This window comes from Ruditapes philippinarum, unplaced genomic scaffold (genome assembly GCF_026571515.1).
Source record: "Ruditapes philippinarum isolate M1 unplaced genomic scaffold, ASM2657151v2 ctg959_1_1_1_1, whole genome shotgun sequence".
NCBI lineage: Eukaryota > Metazoa > Mollusca > Bivalvia > Venerida > Veneridae > Ruditapes > Ruditapes philippinarum.
This window is the reverse complement of record NW_026858792.1, coordinates 131,358-146,073: the sequence shown is the minus strand read 5'-3', so window position 1 is coordinate 146,073 and position 14,716 is coordinate 131,358. Positions and strand designations below refer to the sequence as shown.

At 32.1% G+C, this 14,716-nt stretch overlaps 1 protein-coding gene across 1 annotated transcript in view; it reads right to left on the bottom strand.

Moving 5' to 3' along the window:
- The window catches only part of LOC132754291 (hemicentin-1-like), a 60,704-nt gene that overhangs the window by 18,500 nt on the left and 27,488 nt on the right, over nucleotides 1-14,716 (bottom strand). Inside the window, exons 5-8 of the mRNA XM_060744905.1 lie at nucleotides 14,207-14,500; nucleotides 13,506-13,793; nucleotides 11,377-11,676; nucleotides 7,720-8,004 (exon numbers count right to left, since the gene is read on the bottom strand). Coding sequence (XP_060600888.1) covers nucleotides 7,720-8,004; nucleotides 11,377-11,676; nucleotides 13,506-13,793; nucleotides 14,207-14,500 — 1,167 coding nt within the window. The remainder of the gene's footprint in view (nucleotides 1-7,719; nucleotides 8,005-11,376; nucleotides 11,677-13,505; nucleotides 13,794-14,206; nucleotides 14,501-14,716) is intronic.

Genomic DNA, 14,716 nt, shown 5'->3' with positions numbered 1-14,716 from the left:
ATCTTGGGTTACAGAAAGAAATAGTTCTCCTTTAAAGATTGACAATTTTTTCTATAATTATGAAAGCATATTTTTTTGTATTTTAATATATTGAAAAATGTATAATTTGCTGTCAAGTTTTGTGCAAATTAATGTGTACTATACTTTACATTATTTACTGTTCTTAGTTATCTATAGTGTATTACAAAGAGAGCCTTTGGTCAAAAATTTTGAAAGTCTTATTTTAAATAAAGGTAGATTATGCCTCAAAAATAAGTGATTTTGTAATTCTTTAGAAAGGTTAAATATGTGTTCAATAATGTTTTAATAATGTGTTTAGAGCAGTTTAGATGTTAAACAATTGAAAAGGGTAACACTGAACACACAGTTCTGTGTTGTCAAGGTAGCAAAATATGTGAGCAGAGTATTATTAAGACTTGCATACAAAAATACTAAATTACTATGATTATGCAAATTGCCAAAGGGAAAAGGAGCAAAAGATAGTTTATATACATTGTCAATGAGTTACTATTTGAGAACTGCAACAAGATAAGTAAAAAGAAACTTGGAAAAATAAAAATGATAGGTTTCCTAAGGCTTAATGGACATCTAGAAGACTATTATTTATATACTGCATGGTCTAACAGAGTTAGACAAAATTGTGGTTAAATGATATAAATTACTTGTTTTAATACTGATTGCTTGCGCATTACCTTTAATATATAAGACATTAAATTTTGTTTTGCTTCTTTTTCAGATGGCTTAAGTATGTTACTGTTTGATAACTGTGAAGGTACGGTAGGTTTAGACTAGTAATATATACAGGACAAGACAGCTCAGTTTGTTATAAAAGTAAACAAAAAGTGATGAAGTCAGCCATGAAGTATAGAGTATAGAAATAATATGTCTTGAATTTAACTTGTAAATTGTTAAGTATGAATCATATTGTTTTTTATGATGTTAAATATATTCAGTGCCATTTACACAATAACTTGCAAAATAACAAATATTTTATTTTCAGATATTTGTACCTTCTGTTTTGGAAGACAAGATTAATTGAACTGGAATCCCTTCAGAAGATGACAAAGCTTATTTCCGCAGTTTCAATTAAAAATTGTCTATACATGGGCTTTATTAGCTCACTTGTTACAAAGTGACATGGTGAGCTTTTGTGATCGCTTTCCGTCCGGCGTCCGTCCGTATGTCGTACGTCCGTCCGTAAACTTTTACTTTAAATGACATCTCCTCTTAAACCGCAAAGCCAATTTCATCTAAACTTCACAGAAATGTTCCTTTGGTAGCCAATTTTAAAAAAAAATGTTCAAATAATTTAATTCCATGCAGAACTCTAGTTGCCATGGCAACCGAAAGAAAAAGCTTAAAAGAATCTTCTATAAAAAAAAACTAGAGCTAAAATGTTTGGCAAGAAGCATCATCTAGTTTGTGCAAATAAAAGCCCTAGGGTCAAAATTTGCCCCGCCACGGGGGTCATTGAATTTCCTTAAATATATAAAGTAAAAATTGTCTTTTAAAAAACCCTAAAAGCTAGAGCTTAAATGTTTGAGATGAAACATTGTCTAGTCAGTGTCCACCAAGTTTGTTAAACTCAAAGCCATTGGGTCAAAATTGCCCCCCTTTGGTCATTTATTTTCCTTATTTGTATATAGTAAGAACTTCAAACATCTTCTTTTAAAAGACCAGAATAGCTAGAGCTTAGATTTTAAGCATTAAACATCTTCTAGTTTATTAAAATAAAAGCCCATGGGTCAAAATTCGTCCCGCCCCAAGGGGTCCTACTTAAATGTATAAAGTAAAAACTTAAAAAATCTCCTTTTAAAAATTCCAAAGAGCTAGAGCTTAAATATTTGGCATTAAACATCGGCTAGTTAGTGTCTACAAGGTTTGTTCAAATAAAACTCGTTGGGTCAAAATTGGCCTCGCCCCTGGGGTCATTGATTTTCCTTATTTGTATAAAGTAAAAATTTCAAAAATCTTCTTTTAAAAAAACCCAAATAGCTAGAGCTTAGATATGAAGCATGAAACATCTTCTAGTGGATGTCTACCAATTTGAAGTTCAATGTTCGTCTTCTGTCGTACATCTACATTTGTTTGTTAATACTCTAACGGTCATATGTTTGCCTCAGTCATCATCAAACTTTGTCAAGATGCTTGTCTAGGTAATAACTCGAATGAGTTCGAACATTGGTCATCACGGATGAAACACTAGGTCACAGGAGAAAAATAGAAAACTCTTGTTAACACTAAAGTGGCTACTTTTTTATCCAAATATCGTGGAAATAGGTCTGAAAAGTTGTTTTGATATTTCTAGGGCAAGTTTGAATATGGGTCAGTTTGGGTCAAAAACTAGGTCACAACGCCCAAATATGGAAAAACCTTGTTAACACTAGTGGTAACATTTTTGCCTAAATAATCATCAAACGTTGTCAAATTGTCTAGGTAATTGCTCGAATGAGTTCGATCATGAGACTTTATAGGTGAAAAACAAGGTCAAAGGATCTAAAGTTAGAAAAAATCTTGTTAACACTCTAGTTGCTTCTGTTTTAATCCAAATATCCTGGACATTGGTCCGAAAATGTGTTTTGATGATTGCTAGGTCAATTTTAAATATAGTTCACCTGGGGTAAAAATCAAGGTCACACTGCCAAAATATGGAAAAACCTTTTTACACTCTAGTGGTGACATTTTTCACTCAATTGTCATGAAATTAAATTGCTCTGATGAGTTTGATGGGTAAGGTTAGCAATCTAGGGTCATCTTGCTAATGACCCTCTTTTTATGCTATAAGTGGCTTTAACATTTTTATTTTTGAAAGGATTGTCTTCAGTCTGGAACATAATATCATTTCAGGACTTTCAAATTAACCAATCAGAAATGGACCTCCACTCATTAAAAGGTCAAGTTCTGGAATTATTTTTTTTTTTGGCTGTAACAGGCTATAACTTTGTTGTTATTTAATGGATTGACTCCATATTATAACAGAACATTCCTTATGATATAACATTGATAAATATTTAACTGAAATTGACATTGGCTCTTTAATGACCTTGACGTTGAATTAGGTAATTGTATTTTCAATGTTTTTTTCTTAAGTTAACAGTTACTAGGTAATAAAAATAGATTTTCTTCATATTTTCAAAAACATTTTAGACAATACCTTCTTAAAAGTTTTTAACTGACCTTAACCTTTGAATGACCTTGCAATGTCAAGGTATTATTATTAAATTTTGGTTTGTCATAATTTTGTTATTCTAATTTGGACAAAACAAGACTTGTAACCAAACAAACATATTGAATAATTTAGATGTGACATTGACTTCAAATTGCCCTTTGTGGCGGCATGGTCGAGTGGTTAACGCTTCGGACTAGTAATCTAATGATCACTAGCCTCATGGGTTCAAACCCTGACTGGGGCAAGTCGTTGTTTCCTTGAGCAAGAAACTTTACACTCATTGCTCAGTACTGGTTGGTTCCAGGAACGGATTCGAAAGTGTGTTTATAAGCTTATAGCTTCCTGCACAATCGAACTAAAAGAAATTCTGTATATAAATTGCCCTTGAATGTCAATGTCAAATTAATGAAATTTTCTTATGTTTTGATTTTGTAAGTGGCTATAACTTTGTTATTCATTAATTGATTATTTTTATATTGAGACACAACATCTTTTAGGTCAATGCCTTCATGTATATCTAATTGAAATTGACCTAGATTTTTTGACTTCGCTTTTATTGGCTGTAACTCTGTAATTATTCAATGGATTAATTCCATACTTGGACAAAACAATCTTTTGGACAAGACCTTTTAAAAGGTTTAACTGACCTTGAGCTCTAAATGACCTTGACCACCAAGGTCAAAGTATTGAATTTTGGTGGACGTGTCATTTTTGTGTTATTTATGCATGGATTTGATTCATATGTGTACAAAACAACACTTGTGATGACACAGACATGTGATATTGTGAATCAACTATTGTTTAGCAAATTCTCTAGTGATGTCTGTATGATTTCAATGATAGTGTTTATGTTTGGTATGCAAAACACTTGGCCGTTAAAATTATTAAAGAAAATTCATTCTTTTGAAGCATTCATGAAGCATCAATGATTACAATTTTTAAAATTGCTATTTTGATACCTTGTTTAGTCAGTTTTTAAAATCTCTTTGGAATTTTTACTGTTTTGACTGTTTCTTTTTTCTTATATTTTCTTTTTTCAATATTGATTGCTATTTCAAATTAACAATTTTAATAAATCATTTAAACTGATTATACTTAACTTATTGTTTTGTCAGAATTTCATGAAACTCTCAGGATGAAATTGTGACATTGTTTAGTCCTGTATTCACCATCACTGATAGTTCATCTGTGATGGAAAACTGATTCTTCATATTATAAGTAAATGAAATTAATAATGCTTAGCCATTGTTTAATAGAGGACTTCCAGCTTCTGCTTCTGTCAGTAATGTACTTTTAAAATTTATCAAACTTTCAAAGTTTTATTTTGAGGATTTAAAGAAATTTGGTTTTTCGATTTCAACTGAACAGCTTGACAAAAATACTGGTTTTTGATATTCGCGATAAACTGTTGTATATCAATGATAAATCTCCCTGAAATAAATCATATGACACAACATATTCAATATTCTTTTGTACTCAGTAATTCCGGCTTAAATATGACATGAACTGTTTAAAAATAGTTGCAAACGCTAACATCTGGCAGGAAATCCGACCTTTCAAGTGATCACCAACAGTATAATGTCATAACAATTGACCCGTCAGTGCTTTCAGTGCTTTGATATTAGATATACAGAGAAAAATAAGTTAAGATACATTTCTTATTTTTTTCACACTGTTAGTGTATATAATAAACTCTACATATTACAAAACAATAAATCACTGTTGTTTTTTTATATTGAACAAAGTTGATCAGTTAGATTTATTAATGAACTATATTAAGAATTATAGAGAAAACTTATACATGTATATTAGAAATGAAATGCGTATTTTCATTTTCCGTATTTACAATGTAAAAATTTATTCTTGACTGCAGTGACACTTATTTGCTTTCCGTATTTTCACTTGTGTCTTGCGGACTACTTTCTTCTAGAATCAGCCGGTATACAAAATTAAAGGGCAAGTCTTTTAAGTTGTAAAATGAGAAAAAAGTATTTTATAATACCATAACTCATGAAATATTAATATTCTTACCGCTCGATACAAATAAATTCTGTATTTATAGAAAAAAAACTTGAATATCCTCTATGTACTACTGACCAATTAAATATTTGTTGCATCATAATTTCAACATAACATCCTTTTCATCTGAAATCTATCGACTTTTTTAACCCTTTCCCCCATGAGCATATTGTGAAAAATGGCCATTTTCACTGAAAAGCCTCCTCTTACAAGTTCAAACTGCTATGAAACTATGAAAAATGCTTCAATAGTAATCAAACTTGGCACAAATGTTGACTGGACCATTGCCTTTGTAACGACATGCTCAGTCTTAAATTTCCTGTTACCATGGCAACGAGGGGACATCTCAAAATTACCAAAAATCACTATTTTGCCTCGATTTTTTTCATCAAAATTTATTTCAAAGTGCTGCAACTTCTCAAGGGATTGAGATAGAGTCAAAGGCTTTTCAGCGTTGGTTACACGTTACCTTATGATCGACCTGGCAATCCCCTGATGGGGATGGGGAGCGGCGCCGAAAAAGTGTTCACTTTTTTAAGAAAAATTTCTCAAACGAAAACTTGTGTTTGGAGCCCAAAAAGAGATGTTTTCACTATTTCAGGCCTTAAAAGGGGGGGTGGAAAGTGCGTTGTTTAGCGGCGTTTATATGAGGTAAAGGGTTAAAAGAAGTTTCACACAATTTATTACATTTTCCGTTTGTTTTTAATATATGCATATCCCCCTGTCTTTTGATATAAAATATTACTATTATTTAGATGTTTTTTTCAGTATACAAAAAGTAAGAGAAACAAACAAACAAACAAAACCAGAAAAAAAACAAGAAGACAAAAAAATCTGTTAACAAAATTAAAATTATTTTATACTGTCAGCTTATTCGTCAGAAGTTTAAAATTGTCCACCGGAAGGCGATAGTCGACTTTGCGATAACGTGATGGCGACAATACGATATTGCAATGACGACAGTGCGATAACGTGATGGATGATGACAATGCAATAATGCAACAGTGCGATGATGATAATGCGACAGTGTGATTGCGACAGTACGATAGTGCGTTGGCGACAACGCGATAGTATTTTTTCACTATCGTATTGCGCCATTGCATTATCGCACTGTCGGCATCGCGTTATCGCACTGTCGCTAACCCATTATCGCACTGCCACCATCGCACTATCGCATTATAGAACTGTCGCCATCTTACTATCGCATTGTCGTCATCGCACTGTCGTATTGTCGTCATCGCACTGCCGCACTGTCGTACTGTCGCCCTCTGGAATAGAAAGTACAACCACAATGGCCCTAACAGTATTCCGTAGAAAAGTGATATCTCTTATGCGTTGCATGCTACATGGAGAAAAGGCGGCGAAAGTAGCTTTAACGTCGACTTTGACGTATCACGTGCGGTACGACTCACGTAGTTGCTATTGCATTTATGTCATTATTGTGTTATTTGCTGATTTTTTTTATGAAATTTTGTAAAATTATTTCAGTTGTATGATTTAATAAAATATTATAATATCTGTTTCGCAACATTTTGATTCAGCTTTGAAACACGATTGTCACAGAATCTTTGGGACAACGCACGCATATGCAAAGAAAGATTTTATAAACCTGATACGTTTCAAAACCTATGACTGAGGATATTCTAGTAATATATTTGACAAGTATTTCATATTAAGTATTACTATGACATTTAACTCACAACCGGATACAACGTTGACCGTGTACAATTTATTTACCATTATCGTAAACATAGGAACACCATTTTTCAAATTATTATTCGCCAAATGCTACTGTGACATGGACTTTTGACTGAATGACCTCAAGATGTTATCATGTCACTTACTGGCCATTGTGAATGACATTACCAAGTTATATGGTAAGGATCGTACAATTTAACGAAGAGACGTATATACCGCCCTGTCATTCCATCAAGTAAGCTTCACGCTTTTCAATGAGAACAACAATACTATTTCAACACTTAAATCAGAGATCCTTTTGCGTGTCATGCTCTGGAGCTCGGGTGAAAAGAATAAACCTAAATAAATATCGATCTGAATATTAATCAATTTTCTCAATCTATGTGAAATCCAGGGTCACACGTTTGAAATGCATTAACGTAATATTTGTTTTAGAAAAAACGGCTTTAAATAAATTATAACGTCAGCATGTATATTGACCTTTCATAATCAGGTTATCAATATGACTGTTTTTATTCAGCATATTTTGACGAATCACTGAATAATATTACTTTACCGATATGTTGATATCAATGTTCTACACAGAACACATTTCAATGGTAGCATCCTTTAACTATATAAAAGACTCGAACGTCATTATAATTTTACGATTTCTAGACAGGCAAGTTATTTCAGCATTTTAAAATCATGTTTTGGTGGTTATCGTTTAGGAACATATAACAAAAGTACGCATTGACTAAATCTAGCTAGACAAATACAAATTGTGGTTACTAAAACAAAAATCTATGTATTGGAATTAAATCAATAGCAAATAAATGATGAAACATTCTTACATTCTACTTGTAATAGAGCTTGTATGGACTGGATCTGAAGACCTTTCCTCTGTGTAAATAAATTCTTCAACTGACAATTTACTGGACTTCTATCAACTTGATATGTTAGTTTAGGTAAACTTAGTTTCCTTGTATCAGCACTATCAGGTGTTCCATATTGTGTGGTCCATGTTGCTGTAGCTGTAGGATTACCATAATCAGATGAGGAACAATAAATTCTCTTTCCTGTTTGTCCTTCTAGGAATGGAAAACTAGCATTCATAATTCGAGGCTGTGATGGAGGCCCTACAAATATGTAAAATAACACATTGAACAATACGTTGATAATAGTTCAACAGCATTATAATGACCTATTTCCTGATCATATATACTTTTAACAGCAAAACAAAGTACATGTAATCTTCACGAAAGATTTGTTAAATTTTCATTTATATTTTATATAATTCAGTAAACATCTTTACTCATACATTGTCAATATATTAAATAAGAAGAATCAAACAGAATGAAATTCAGATTAACTATCCATAGGGACTGCATAAAAAGGTGTTTACTATTTTTAGGGCACTGGCTTCAATAATGGAACAAAATATGTAAATATATGCAGATTGATATAAGTGATTCTGTTTAAAGTGCCACATTTATAAATAATTAACAACAAATAAATAAATAATAAAAAAAAAATTTGGTTACTGGCAGTGCACTAAATATTTTTTGGGAAAAACATATTTTACTTCTTAACATTTTTAAACCTGTGTAACATCTTTATTTGTTTGTAAGTTTATTCATACTGTTACAATGTATGCATTTGTAAAAAATACCTACGGCAGTACATTGTTGTTAAGCTTACTCACCTATGTATTTCAATACAGAAATGGATACTTCTCCATTTTCCTGTTGTTCCTTTTCAATCAATATTTATGTATAAGAAATGGTGTCTATCCAAAGTCCAGTACAATGTCATAAAAAATTGTCATTTGTTTAAGCATTGATAGCGTTATTATGAATCAATTTTGCAACTAGGTTTGATATACAAATGAATTAGTTACTTTTTGAACTTGGATAAGCAAAATCTTTATGTGTCAAAATGAAAAATTATGTATAAGTGACATATGTAATAATCATCGAGCTCAGTGCTATTTGCTTTTACAAAGATGAGTAAATAAGCAAAAGCAAGTATATGAGCTTTTGCTTAATAAATATTTCACTGGAAAAAATATATTTGATCGTACCTATTTTCTTGGCTATTTACATTTTTCATCTACATGTTGCCAATGCTGGAGATTGCAAACACTTATCTAAATCATTATTTAAATGCTCAGAGCGGACAATTGTCATCAATAAGCAAAATAGCACATCTTTAATGAGTGTAACCCCTAGTTGAAATCATTTAACTGTCAAATAATTGATCTGTCTCACACCACTGCAGTCTGCATATGGGCCGGTAGGGGAAACGGACAAAAGCCCATCCCGGACAAAAGCCCTCCCGTCAAAAAATGACAAGGCGGACAAAAGCCCTCCCGTGAAAATGACAGGGCGGACAAAAGCCCTCCCGTGAAAATAACAGGGCAGACAAAAGCCCTCTCATGAAAATAACCATGCGACAAAAGCACTTCCGTGAAATAAACATGGCGGACAAAATCCATCCCGTAACAAAAATAAATATATATGTTTCAATGCACTCAACATATTGAAATTGTTACATATATTTGTTGTTGTTTTCAATTGGCCTAAGTATGTGTATGAGCTAAAACCACCTTTTATTCTGAATATACCTTCCTGAAATGTTCCACGAGGTAACTTTTTACACGAATGTCGTTAAAAACAATGTCACTTTTAAAAGTAATTGACTCAATACATGACACATTATAGATGTCTTTGACTTGTAAGTTATATAATTTAAATTTGAACTTCTTTTCATCATTTATTATTCTATTCATCTTAATTTCAAATAGGAGTAATTCTTCATATCTGCGTGAATAAATATGCACTTACAGATTTTAGCACTAATTATTCAGATGCCTCTCAGGAATGTGCTCAAGCTCATACAAACACGCTTATGCCAATGGAAAAAAAATAATCATGATTACAATTTTTATATGTTGAGTGAATTGAAAAGAAAATATAAACTATTCATCGTACAAATATGTGTTTCCAGCGGGAGGGCTTTTGTCCGCCCTATCATTTTCACGGGAGGGCTTTTGTCCGCCTTGTCATTTTCACGGGAGGGCTTTCGTCCGCCTTGTCACTTTTGGACGGGAGGGATTTTGTCCTACACTCGGGCAGATAGTGATTGCTATTTGCACTGTCACTTTTTTGGATAAAATATATTATTGACAAATTGATTTCTCTTTGATCTCTTGAAAGAGCGAAAACTTTGGAAGCATGACAAAACACTTGCACCACATTCACCTATTTAGGTTAAGGTTTCGGTTACACAGGACAACTGTTAACCCATTACTGCATGAGCAGTTTGTGAAAAATGGCTGTTAGCATTGAAAAGTCTCCCGTTACAAGTTCATATTGCTATAAAATTACAAAAACTGCTTCAATACTAATCAAACTTGGCACAAATATGGACTGGACCGTTGCTTTTGTAACAACATGCTCAGCCTAAATTTTCTGTTACCATGGCAACAAGGGGACATCTCAAAATTGCCAAAAATCACTATGTTGCGTTGATTCTTTCCATCATGATTGATTTTATTGTGCTGCAACTTCCCAATTGATTGAGACAGAGTCAAAGGCTTTTCAGCGTTGGTTACATGTTACCTTATCATCGATCTGGGGTCATTTTAGCCTCTCACAAGTCCAAAATTTTCTTGGCGATGAGAGGGACTTCCGCCCCCATTCAACTCCCCAAAAAATCCCCCTTCTGGCAACCCCCTGATGTATCTTTTGGATAGGGGGCCGTGCTGAAAAAGTGGCCGCTTTTTTAAACAACATTTCTCAAACAAAACAAGTGTTTGGGGCCTAAATAAAGCATTTTGTCACCATTTCAGACAACCAAAAGAGGGGTGAAAAAGGCGTTAAAAGGTGTGTATATCGCGTAATGGGTTAATCAATTGGTTATCAAGATTTCTTGAAATGTTATTTACACATCTTATCTGGAGCCATATTTAAAAGGCATTTAAAAGTTAATCATTTCATTGGAACAATACTCTTTAAATAAAGTTACAAAAAAAACCACAAAAATTTTGATTTTTTACATTGATTATTATGGGCTGTAACATCGACATTGGTTTCAACAAGACCAGTGTCTTATAATAGCTTTTTCTATAATAAGGTGCAATAATGTTGATTGCATTCACACTAAGCGGTAGTCCTTTTATGATTTACCATTAGAAAAACAAACGTTTCTTATATTGATAACTGGCACTATCAAATCATCTCAATCTACAAAAAGCCATTCAATGATAGTTTTCATATGTTCCCTAAAAAACTGTTTTCTACTATTTATAAACTGGTTGTAACTTTTATCATTTGTAGGTCTATACACAAATGAATAATCTTAGTTTCTAGATCAGATAACAGGATACAAACTTTAAATAAATTTAACAATTTTTACAAATTTAAATTCATTTAACAATTAATGAAACTATCAACAAAACTTCTATCATGTGAATTTAAGGACTTTTGACCTTGAATAAAATTACTTACAATATACAGTCATCTTTTCTTGAGCCTTCACTAAACTTTGTTCAGGTATTGCAGTTTCACAATAAATTGTTTTGTTGTTATCAGTTCTGTTGGCAGTAAATGTTACAATACTTGTAACAGATTTAAGATCATTATCATGACTTTGTTCTCTATTTTGCACATCAGTCAGTATTTGATTTCCCAGCTTCCATGTAACTATAGCGATAGGCCGTGTTTGAGATGAAGTGCACTGATATTTTATTTGATCTCCTTCTAACTTTTCTGTTGTCAGATCTGTGATTGTAGGAGTCATAGCTAAAACTGAAAATATGAGAAAACTCGTTAAATTATGCTAGCATAAGTAAAAACGTGTTTTACGTAATCAAAGAGAGGAAGAGCATTAGAAAAGGAGAAAAAAGGAAATTTTAAATATGGGATACGCAACAAAAATATATGTTAAAGTGAAAGTACTAATAGAATCCATGTCTGAATATCAAATATGATATTAAAGTTAATTTTCTTTTAAAATGTCTATGCATGGAGTTTTTTTATTTACAATTAGAACTTTGATTTATCACATGATGCCACTTTGTGTCAAAGTAATATTATATAACCAGTATGTTGTCTGAATATTCACTCTGTTAACATAATTTGCAAAAAGTTCATTTTTAAGGAGCTATTTGGTTCATTTGGAATTTACAGTCTAAATGATCGAGACTTTTTTCTTCTAAAAGCATTACGCAATTTAGATTATAACAAATAACAGTGGAAAACAAGATTGCATTTGTAAAAAATGCTATGCCACCGCATAAATACAACACTAAAATAGTAATGTAGGAACACATTTTTTTGTTTTGACCCAAGGGCTTTAATTTGAATAATCTTGCTAAAGGTTCACTACACAATGTTTACTGCAAAATGTCTCACCTCTAGCCTTTGTCAATTCGAGAAGGTGATTTTTTAAAGTTTTTACTATATACATGTAAGGAAAACCTATGACCCCGGGGCAGGGCTAGTTTTGACACTAGAGGCAAAATTTGAACAACTTTGGTAGAGTATCTATAGATCTTATCATATACCAAATATCAAAGCTCTAAGCCTTGTACCTTCAGACAATAAGATTTTTTAATTTTTTACTATATGTACATAGTAAAAATCAATGACCCCCGGGGGTGGGGCCAATTTTGACCCCAGGGCTATGATTTGTTCAATCTTGCTAGAGGTTCACTACACAATGTTTCACGCAAAATATCTAACCTCTAGCCTTTGTCAATTTAGAGAAGATGATTTTTTAAGTTTTTACTATATACATATGAGGAAAACCTATGACCCCCGGGGCTGGGCTAATTTTGACACTAGAGGCAAAATTTGAACAACTTTGGTAGAGTACCTATAGATAATAACACATACCAAATATCAAACCTCTAAGCCTGGTACCTTCAGACAAGAAGGTATTTTAAGTTTTTACTATATGTACATAGTGTAAAAATCAATGAGCCCCGGGCGGGGCCAATTTGGACACCAGGGATATAATTTGAACAATCTTATAAATTTATTCTTATAATTCCTTTTGGTTGCCATGGCAACCAGAATTCTGCATGGAATGAAATTCTTTGAACAACTTTGGAAGGCCTTCACCCAAGGAACAATCCTGCCAAGTTTGGTTAAAATTGGACTAGTGGTTTTTCACAAGAAGATTTTTTAAGTTCACTATATAATCTATATAACACACACACACAAACACACAAACAAACACACAGGTGAATCGCTATATGCCATCGCATCGCAGATGCTGCAGTGGCATAAAAACCATTAAAAGCATTGATTTTGCAATATTATACATGTACATAAAATAACTTGTATTGGTTATCTATTCAAAACATTCATATTATATAATCTACATGAATAATACTAAAAACAATTCATGTTTGTTATCAATAAAAACTTTGTTTGTGAGGCAATAAAAACAAAGATCCTGAAATTCATCAAAAATGCTATCTGAATTTAAAACAGTTTACTGTTTATCTAAACTTGTTTCATATGACTAAATGTTAAAGTAAAAACATGTACAGGTGTACATACTTTTGCTTAATACTGTGGTATATAATAGACAATGCAAACAGATTGAACAAAAGAAAGAACAGGATAACCTTTAACATAAAGAGTTATTCTGTTTGAAAAAACATCTGGATTTCCTGACTGTGAAGCTTTACAATAAACTTGTTTGTTATGGTCGGAGATAACTGGTGTAAATGTAAATGTAGACAGTTTGACAGTTTCTGATTTCTTCTTATCGTCTCCTATATACCAGATAATTGTGGCCGTAGGTCTGCTTTCACTTGCTGTACATGTCAATGTTTTATTTACATCATTCGTTACTTCTAGTGTTCCTGATGATATTGTGTTGCCATCCTTTAGTGTAACATTAGCTACCTTCACTGAAATACATATATAAAGATAAATTTCTCTAATGAACTTATTCTTATTTTGAAAGTTAAATGCAATGACAGAATGAAAGAAAAATGGCATGGATAATAATATTAACATTAATTGTTTAAGAATATTTTATCTAATGATAAATTAGGAATTGTTATTTTTGTTATCAATATTTTTTTTAATAAATTTTACAATTTTAATAACTTAAAGTGCAATAAGCAAATAATAAGCTGTCACATAATGAACCTAACTGTATTTATAGCATTAAGTAATTCAGTAACCCATACAGAAACAACTTTATATAAATGATGAAAGTTTGGTTTCGAAAAAATCATTTACATATTCAAGTGATAGAACCGTCATCATACATTAAATATGATAAACAAGATCAATAAACCTGCAAAATTGTACTCACCTTTTACATAAAGTGACACAATGTTTGAAGACACAGCTTGGCTTTCTGACTGTATATTAAATGCTTTACAGTAAACTTGTTTCTGATTATCAGAATATTCTGGAGTGAATATAAAGGAAGATGTCCTTGTTATTTCAGTTTTGCTTTTCTGGCCTCCAAAATACCAGATGATAGTTGCTGTTGGTCTGCTGACACTAGATGTACATGTCAATGTATGAGGTTCCCCACTGTTTACTTCTAATAGATTTGATGGAACTGAATTACCATCTTTCAATGTCACTGTTGAAACACGTACTGAAGCATGATGGGACACAAGAAGAATCAGTTTTAGACGTTATGCATTTTCTCAGAGCATGCCTTTTAAAGTATACTAGTATAATAACAGTGAATATATTTACCTTACCACATCAAACAGTTTTCAGAATTATATGAGGGTTGGTAAAAGCAAGCATTATATCTGAGTATTTGAAAAAGGAATAAAATAGAATTAAAAACTATAAAATAAAATTT